At 30.2% G+C, this 10,095-nt stretch overlaps 2 protein-coding genes across 2 annotated transcripts; one reads left to right on the top strand and one right to left on the bottom strand.

The window, feature by feature from the left end:
- Positions 1-621: 621 nt before the first annotated feature.
- Positions 622-3,427, bottom strand: nito (RNA-binding protein spenito). The gene has a single exon (XM_014437282.3). It carries the CDS (start codon positions 3,322-3,324, stop codon positions 1,111-1,113), a length of 2,214 nt encoding a protein of 737 aa, XP_014292768.1. The 5' UTR covers positions 3,325-3,427; the 3' UTR covers positions 622-1,110.
- A 331-nt stretch (positions 3,428-3,758) lies between these two features.
- Positions 3,759-9,781, top strand: LOC106691490 (dnaJ homolog subfamily C member 2). Its single transcript, XM_014437283.3, has 2 exons — positions 3,759-5,476; positions 9,081-9,781. Exons 1-2 carry the CDS (start codon positions 3,909-3,911, stop codon positions 9,295-9,297), a joined length of 1,785 nt encoding a protein of 594 aa, XP_014292769.1. The 5' UTR covers positions 3,759-3,908; the 3' UTR covers positions 9,298-9,781.
- The last annotated feature ends 314 nt before the right edge of the window (positions 9,782-10,095 follow it).

Raw genomic sequence — 10,095 nt, 5'->3', positions numbered from 1 at the left:
ATATTGGTAATAAATTAAAAAAATAAAAATTCTATTTTAAGCATAAAATTTAGAAAATAATGTAATTCAAGAAGCAAGAGTTCCTTGCAACACCGAATTTATTTATCATATGAATTTTAAAGGTTTAGCTGTTATTCATTTAAAATTACTTACTTGGAAAGATGGGCACTATCTTTAAAAAGAAAAAATTATCTATTAAAAAAATATTTATTTAGTGTACCATTCAATATAAATAGATCTTACCGTACCGATTATTTCTGAAAAAAAAAAAAATAAATAAATACTATTTCTGTCTTCCCCAGTTATATGAATATCCATTTCTTTTATGGGAAAGGCGTGTCATTTCATTAAAACCTGGATCACATTTACTCAAAACTGCTTACTCCAGTTTCCACAAATTTACACAAGAAACAACACTAAAAAAAAAAAAAAAAACTCCACTACGCAAAAACAAAGGAACAATAATTTATAAATAAAATATTCGACATTCACTACACTTACATCACATATTATTGTTGTTTAATTTAGTTAAAAATCTTTCCCACAAAAAAGTAATAAGTACTATTACACCCAACTGAAACCACTTTTCACACAGATATGGGAGTTAGTAAAATTACACAGTGGAGTGTAAACCATCTATTTTTTCCACAACAAAATACACTTCACATCACTATCAATAAAAACCGGTCACAAAATGAACAATAAGGTTTACTGATTCAATTATTTTTTAAAATGAAAAGAAAAACAAAACATCACTTTTCAGATATTAAAATTAATTACACAGTGATCACTTCACTGACTAAACACAAAACTATTATTTTTTCTCGTATCATCACATTTTACACAAATGAGAACTATCTGTAAACCTCAATCACTAACACTAAAGTTAATTCATAGCAGTCAACATAAAAGATCAATTAGTTCTAGTAACAAAACTTTCATGTTTAAAAGAAAAAAAAAAAAAAAGTTCTCAACTAAAGTTCACTAGTTGAATCAAAATATCATATTCACAGTTCCAAGTCACAGTAACATTACAAACTGATATAATAGATTAAAATACAATAGCAATTTTATAAGTAATTTACAATTAAAAATTAGGGGTAATTATAATCATGCTGTGCCTCCTCGAACAACAACAATAACCAAATGATCTTCTTTTAATGCATCTGCTGTTAAACTCTGGGCAGTACGTTTGAGGAGATCAGCAGAAAAGTTACATGGAGGAAAAGCATATAGCACTCCAGTAGCTTCAGTGTCTTTATTAACAAGAGATATCACTCCAGCAGCATCTTTCTGTTTAAGATATGAAACAAGATTTCTAAGTGGTCTTGTTTGAACTGATACATCATTACTTGAAACACTTGTGGAGCTGTTATTAGAGAGACCAAGGAATATCGCATGGCTACTGGAACTCGAAATTCTTTTAGATACATCTTCAAGTTTAGGTTGATCAAGACGAAGCCTTTGAGTGATTCTCAGTAAAGGTTTGTTATCTTCATCCTTCATCAAACTGTCTATAATATCACTATCACCATCAGTAAGATGACATTTTGCAGGAAATAAGGAGTTTTTCAAAATCAACGCACCATTCCACGATGTAACACATTTTTTTGCTAGTTCAGACAAAGTCCTAACTGAACCCAAAAGACCATTATGGCTATCACTTCCCTCTGACCGAGGTTGTGATCTGTCCCGAGACCCAGATCTTTTGTATCTGTCATATTCCTCAGACCTTCTCCATTCTTCTTCACCATAGCGATACCTGCTACTCCTCCTATCAGACCACCCGCCGTTCCCTCCTCGACCCCTGAAACTTCTGGAACCACCATAATAATCACCCTCACCCCAGGCTTCATAATGAGGATCAGGATAGGGAAATGCATCCCGGGCTCTAAAATCTCCAGCACCAATTTCTTCTCCGGGCAATGGTTTTGGTTTCATTGGTGGTACAGGATTAACATCAGCAAAATCAACACGCAATTTATGTTCAGGACCTCCTAATGGAAATCCTCTCATTTCTTTAACTGCTGCTGTGGCAGCATCAATAGAATCATACAAAATATAGGCTTGAGTGTCACCTTTAATATAATCAATTTTTTTTATTGCCCCAAAACGATCGAATTCTCTTTCTAACTGAGAAAGGGATGTCCAAGACCCTAAGCCTCCAACCCATATTCTAGTTGTAGGAGTAGCTTTACCATAACCTATTTTACATTGAAACTTACCTATGTATTGCCCAGACAACTCAACCTTTGACCTATGTGCCATATCTAAATTCTGATAGCGCACGAAAGCATAAGCATTACCAGTTCCAGGCAATGGGCGTTTAATATCTATATCTTCAACTACCCCATACCGACCAAAAATACGCCTAAGTTCCTCATCAGATATATTTACTTCTAAATTCCCGGCAAATAAAGTTCGAGTGGCAAGGGGGTCATCTTCTGGGGGAACATGATGCAAATAGTTAGGAAATTTATCTTTTTTATTTTCCACTTTATGTTCAAAATGAGGTGGAGGTGGGCGAAATCCATGAATCATGTGACGAGGAGGGCCATAATGGTGTGGTGGTACAGGAGGAATATGTGGTGGTATCCCATGGTGCATGGGAGGGCCGCGAATAAAATCTGGGTGATGCATTGACAGAACATCATGTCGATACTCTCTATACTGCATAACTGGAGGAGGTCCATACATACGTTCAACACTTCTATCAGGAGCCCTATGTTCAGGGCTACGGTAATACCGGTCATGATCAGGAGTCAGGCTTCTAGATCTTGGTCTACTCCGAGGTCTATATGGATCTGAAGAACTTCTACTCTCATAAACAGGTTCCACAAGGGCAACTTTGTCAAACAAGATGATTCTTGGCTTACTTCTTTTAGCATCTCGGGCATCTTCTGAATTTCTAAAGCACACATAAGCTACCCTTTCATCTAAGTCATGAGAAATACGAATACTCAGTTCACCGAACTTTTTGTATTCTCTGTACAATGTGTCTTTAATAACTTCATCACTTGCTTTGGGATGTAACGCACTAACACACAACACTTTGTAACTAGGATACGATCGGTCCAATTCTCTAGACCTATATTCACTTCTATGCGAACTAGGAGAAGGATACCTACGAGGACTGGGAGGAGATCTTACCCTACTTCGGCGTCTAAGACGATCAGGCGATAATCTTTCATCTGAACTGTCATCATATCTTCCTATACTGGACCGAGACCGCTTGCTTCTAATAGGAGGAGAATCTCTACTCGTGCTTCTTCTTTTCATGCTGTGACCTCCTTTCAATTTATCACTTCGAGACGACCTACTCATATATTACACTATAAATAACTAAACTTTAAACACAAATTAGACACAAATCGTACTGCCACGACAATAAAATACTCAATATGGCGGCCACAGCGTCTTCTTTCAGTACCAGTTAAGTGTCTTATTTAAATAAACAAAATTGTAGATTTTTTGACAAATTATTCGCATATTACGCTTTTAAATAATATTAGTTTATAGCTTATTCAATTAAAAAAAATAGAAATAAGATTTTAGATTAACTATACATTAAAGGTCCGAGTATGCATTTTTAATTTAATTATGAACTCAGCATGAATTTTTAACTTTAAGAGTAGGAATTTAGAATTTTTATTTTGGTGATTTTTTTTACAAATATGGGCGTAAATAATGGAAATGTTTTATTTGCATCTACATTTATTTATGTGGTTCTAAGATTAAAAGGTTATATTACTGATTGAGGAGGTTATAGTTATACACATGCTTATTATTTGGGTATAATATTTAAATGTTGTACACAAGTTATTTAGTTATAAAATAAATATTAAATTATTATTTTAAGATTATATTATTCCATTGGGCAATAGATATTTTGGAATTAAAAAAATATAATGGTTGTGGATCTAACTAAAGAGACTTCTAATGGTTTGAGATTAGAATATAAATTAGTGGAATGTGTTGGACCTTACTATGTAGAGTACATCAGAAATTTGGCTTGTGATAATAATGTGAGTTTAGAAATTAGTTCCCCTTCTGATCAGTCAGAAGACTTAGTATTTATCCCGGATGACAATGATGATGATTATTTAAGAAGCTTGGATCCTAAAGAGTGGAAAAAGCAAGACCATTATGCTGTTTTGGGACTAGGTGAGTTACGTTTTAAGGCTTCCTCATCAATAGTGAAATCTGCCTATAGGCAAAAAGTATTGAAGCACCATCCTGACAAGAGAAAAGCTAAAGGTGAAATAGTGAATAGAGATGATGATTATTTTACATGTATTACTAAAGCATGGGAAATCTTAGGAGATAAAACCAAAAGAAGGTCTTATGATTCAGTCGATCCATATTTTGATGATAATATCCCTAGTAATTCTGAAATTAGCAAAGGCGTTTTCTATTCTGTTTTTAATAAGTACTTTGAATTGAATTCACAGTGGTCAGAAAAATCTCCAATTCCACAGTTAGGTGGTCCAGATGAATCTAGGGAAAATGTAGATCGTTTTTATAATTTTTGGTACAACTTTGAATCGTGGAGAGAATATTCTTATGAAGATGAAGAAGCTAAAGAGAGTGGTCAAGATAGAGATGAAAGAAGATGGATTGAAAAGCAAAACCGAGCTGTGAGAGCTAAAAGAAAGAAAGAAGAAATGGCAAGAATCCGTTGTCTTGTTGACCTGGCTTATAATAATGATCCTAGAATTGTTAAATTCAAGCAGGATGATAAGAACAAAAAAGAAGCTCAAAAGAGAGCTAAAATCGAAGCAGCAAGAGCTAAACAAGAAGAAATTGAAAGAGTCCAAAAAGAACTTGAAGATAAGTTGAGAAAAGAAAAAGAGGAGCAAGAAGCTGCTGAAAAAGCTAAACAAAATGCTTTGAAAGCTGAAAGGGAAGCACAAAAAAGAGCTTTGAAAAAAGAAAAGAAAATTTTACGGGATACTTGCAAAGCTAATAACTATTTTATTGAAACACAAAATGATTTAGTTAAACATATGGAGTACACGGAGAAGTTGTGTGAACTTTTATCTCAGAAAGAACTTGAAAGTCTTAATTCAGAAATAAAAGATGGAGGCCGTGATGTTTTCCTTTCTAAAATTGAACAACTTGAGAAAGAGTTGCAGTCAGAAAGGGAAAATCACCTGAAAACTGTCAACAATAAGCAAATGAATGGTCAAACAAACAACTCCAGTTTTAGTTGGACTCAGGCTGATATAAATCTGCTTATAAAGGCTGTCAATCTTTTTCCTGCAGGAACAAATCAAAGGTGGGAAGTAGTCGCAAACTTTATGAATCAGCATGGAAAAAGAAAAGAAAATACTGTTACAGCCAGAGAAGTTCTTTCTAAAGCGAAGGAATTGCAATCGCTTGATGATAGTGTTAAAGCTGCTGCTAATCAGAAAGCTTTTGATAATCTTGAAAAGCGCAAGAAATCTACTAATGTTGAAGTTGAAACATCACAAAGGTAAGTATAAAGTTATTGATTTCTATTCAATTTTAGTAATGGTAACTTTAATATCATTTACTTAAGGGTTGCATGTCATATTTTATTAGCTCTAATTAGGGGGTAATAATTAACAGTCTCCCTGTATAACGGTTCTAATTACAAAAACTTGACAAAAGGTTCTGCAGAAAAAGCTTCTAACTCGTGTTTGCTTTGTTCTTATCCCTCTGAACATTTGAAGAAATGTTTGTTAAAACCTTTTTTAGAGGGAGTTCTTCTATTATTCAAATACTTAAATGTGTTAATAAGATTTTAATTTATTTTTATCACAATAACTTAACAATAACTAATTTTTCAATGAAGTTTAAGTCGGTCAGAGTTAGATTCAAACCATTACATGAGTAATTTAATTACATCTTACATGTTTCAATTGCTCTATAAGTACATCTAGATTACCGTTTAACAGTCCAAAACATAGAAAATTAGTGGTTTTGAAAAACAATTACACTGAAGTAATAGTGAGACACAGTTACACTGAAGTAATTGTGAGACACAATTACACTGAAGTAATTGTGAGACACAATTACAATTACTGTAATTTTGCATAAGTAATTGCAATTACTCCATACAATTAATGTAATTTTCATTCTCAATTACAATTACTTCTTGATTCTATGTAATTGCAATTACTTCTTAATTTACATTTAATTCAACTCATATGTGAATTCATTTGAACATATTTCTTATAAGCTTAAGTCCTAAAGATAAAAATAAATCGATACACAAGCGCCGGATCATAAGTTCAATTATATATTTATTTTCAGCATCTTTGAAAACATAAATAAACCATAATATGTTAATAAATCTATGACAGCACACAATCTTAAACTGGAAATCATTTTTATGTTTAGGGGTCATTTTAAAACAGATTTTTTCCATTTTGGTATAAATATTTTTAACTATAATTACAGTTACTTAAAAAGAAAAAAATAACAATTACATAAGAATGTAGTTAGTATTCTACAATTTCAAATTGCAGTAATTGTAATTACTTTTTGCCCAACTCTGAAGTTGATTAGAGGTGTTCCCATAAGATTTTTTTTTTATAGTTGCTGACGAAAATATAAATAATAGTTTCCTAATATCTGTTATGAAACATCCATTGCAAAAGTATGAAGAAATTAAGTTTTGCTCTTTTTTTTTTTTTTTTTATTTTTTTTATTTTTTTTTTTTATTTAAAACATCAATTCCTCTCAACTTTTGATGTCAATTAAATTTTATTATTTGTGATCATCATCCAAAAATGAATCTAATACCTAAAATTTTAGAGAAAAGCAATTGAATTTTTTGGAAGCTAAGAATTGTACTTAATTAATTAATAATGTTTTTTTTTTTTAATTTATTTTATTTTATTTATTTATTTTTTTTATTTTAGTATGTATGAGATCATTCATCACTATTACCTATTGCCCACAACTGTGTGGGAGATTTAATATCTATCAATAAATAAATCTATCAATTTCAATAATGGTGTTGATAAAAATAAATAAATAAAAAATCCTTCTCCATAATTTTAGTTAACTTTTTCCCATTTTAATGTTGTGTCAAGTTAAATTACTTCTGCAGCTTAGTATTGGTAAAATTAAATTTATTTTGTTTGAACATTTAAGTTCTTTGCCCTGAATATGACAAAATTACGGATATGTTTTTGTATAATTATAAAAAAGGATGTGGATTTATGGGTGTTAGTGTACTTTACTGAGTGAGCATCTGATCCAGCACTGACAGATGAATCTTGATAGGAATTTGTTGTGGAAAGAGATTTATTGGTGAACTATAATCAGAATAAATTACTCAGGTCTACAGAAAGGAACCTTTTAAAATTTGGTTTGATGATTTTGGTGGGTCACTGTATCTTATTGGCGGTTAAAACTAAAAATGAACTCTGTTGAATGAAATGAACAAAACTTCAGAAAATCTATTATAGCACCTGGGATAATTAACCAATTAACTTAAAATTTCTACAATATAATGTATTTATAATTGTTCAGATATATTCGCATTTCATTAAAAACCCCAATCAATAACATTAGTCTGTAAAAAAGGAATATTTAAATTTTTCTCAATTGCTGGATAGAGTGAATTTGCAAATTGTGCTAGATAAACTTTATTACTACTCAAATCTATATTATTCTTGTATATTTTGACCAACTTGAAATGTTTTAGTTGGAATGACAATCTTTCACTTGTTCTGATGATGAAATTAAGGTATACATTTGTTGGATTTGATGTAATAAAAAGTAATATAAATGTATTTAAACAATTATAATTACATTGTGTTATATTTCAAATTCAAATAGACCTTATTAGAGTCTAATTTGTGCCATTTCTTTTGAGAGAAATGGCACAATAATAATTTTAAGTTAATAATACAATAATAATTGGTATAATAATTTTAAGTGCTTAAATTGAACAATACTCTTGCTATGAAAGATTTTAATGTTAAAAATTATATATTGGAAAAATCTGTACATTATGGAAGGAACCGTTCATTTTCAGTTTCAGCATATAAAAAAAAATTAAAATTAGCCATAATCATCAAATAAAATTGTTGGTCGTAGACCTGTATTTTTACACTCCTTAACAAAAAACCATCTGATTATTTATTATGTTATATTTAAGATCAAGTAATATTATCTATGATTTTGGTTTTATTGTAACTTTTTCTGCTGTATTTTTTTTTTTAATTTAAAAAATTTATCCCATATTTTTATTTGATATTAAAAAATATCCATTTTTTCATAATAATCCCACATTTTCTCAGACCCAAGAATAGATAAAGTGATTGTTTAACTTATGAATAAATTCTTATTATCATTTATTTGCTTCGCATTTTGTACCAGTAAAGATATGAGTACCAAGAATAAATTATTTATTACATTGTATACCATTGATTGTTATTCATTCATGGTGTCATTAACTATTTGCTTTGTTTTCTGCTGATTTTCCTTGGGTTGTCAAACTTCTCTGAAAAATCATTGGATTTTCATGAACATTTTGTTAATTTTTTCTAAATTTTTAAATGGTATGTTGACTAAATTGTGAAACCATATTGGTGTAAAAAGTTTTGATGGAGGATTATTTTATATAAAGTTTTATTGAATGGTTTTTATATCTTCTGAAAAGTTGGGGTTTTTACTGTTACAGGGTTTTGCACTTTAGTTGAGAATTAATTTTAATTGTTTTATTCATTAGTATGAAGTTCCAGTTGTTTTATTACCATCAACAATTTTTAGTTTGGAACTTAAAATTTTCTATTTCAAAGTAACGACAATTTGGACAATATTAATATTTTGGATAATTTTGTAGGTTATATTAATTCCATGTCTTCTTCAATGCATTTTTTATATTTATTCTTTTGAGGTCTAGAGTTACTCCTACATCATTTAAGGAATATTGTTTTGTTTTTTTCTCTCTCTAGTTTACTTATTAAAAATTAAATTTAAGTGTCTGGGGGAGTTATTTGTGGGAAATTTAAAAATTATGTATAAATTATTCCATTAAATAAAGTGTAGTAATTTTAGGTTATAAATAAATATGTAAACTTACGTATGGTTTGTTATAGATTTGACGGCCCAGAACAACAAGCATGGACCGCAGAAGAGCAGAGATTATTAGAACAAGCCTTGAAAACATACCCTACAAGTACACCAGAGAGGTGGGATAGGATAGCTGCATGTGTTCCATCAAGAAGTAAAAAGGATTGCATGAAAAGATACAAAGACCTTGTAGAAATGGTCAAAGCAAAAAAGGCTGCTGAGAAAAGTGTAAAAAATAAATAGCAGCTTACTCTAATGTATTATCCCCCTCCATTTTAAAGATTAATTAAAGATACCCATATCATATTTTAAATTTGTTTTTAAAGAAATATATATGCGTGTGCATACATATACGACTGATGACTACGTAATTTGATGTATAGTGTATAGTCATCTGAGTTTTACATTAATTCCTTTTTTTGAATGATTCAGATAAATCAAAAAATGTAATTAAGTTTTATGTTAAAATCGTTATATGTAAATAAAGTCACCGTGTAAGAAATAGAGTTTAAAATACTACACCTGTAAATATTTTTTTAAAAATGTTTTCTGTTTAACTGTGATTTTCTGATGTGCCGTTGCATGACATTTTTAATAGATGTGTGGTTCAGACTATCTCTTTAAATAAGTTTCTCATTAATGTGTTTAGTGACTGACCATTGTGATGTAAAATATAACTCAGTCCATTATTTATGACAAAATAAAAATATAAGCATTAATTGATCTATTTTTTTTCTTTTTAGTTTTACTTTAACTGACCAATGGGATATTCCCTGGATAATTTTTAAGATAGTAATAAAGGACATTTGATATTGAAGATAATTCTCAGTCATAAATATGACCTGGGCCCTGTTTCAAAATAAAGTACAAACTAATACTATTAGTCTTGTAGATTTATCTTAATTCAATTACACAGACTTGTACTTTAGTATTTTTTAATTCCTGTAATATCATTAATAGTCATCCCAATAATAAAAAAAAATAATTATTAGTATTATTACCACACTAGTTTCTACACTTGTACTATCAACTAATACTATT

Source organism: Halyomorpha halys, unplaced genomic scaffold (assembly GCF_000696795.3).
Source record: "Halyomorpha halys isolate HHAL.00 unplaced genomic scaffold, Hhal_1.1 Scaffold2412.1, whole genome shotgun sequence".
In the NCBI taxonomy this organism is placed as follows: Eukaryota; Metazoa; Arthropoda; class Insecta; order Hemiptera; family Pentatomidae; genus Halyomorpha; species Halyomorpha halys.
This window is presented reverse-complemented; position numbering and strand designations above follow the sequence as displayed.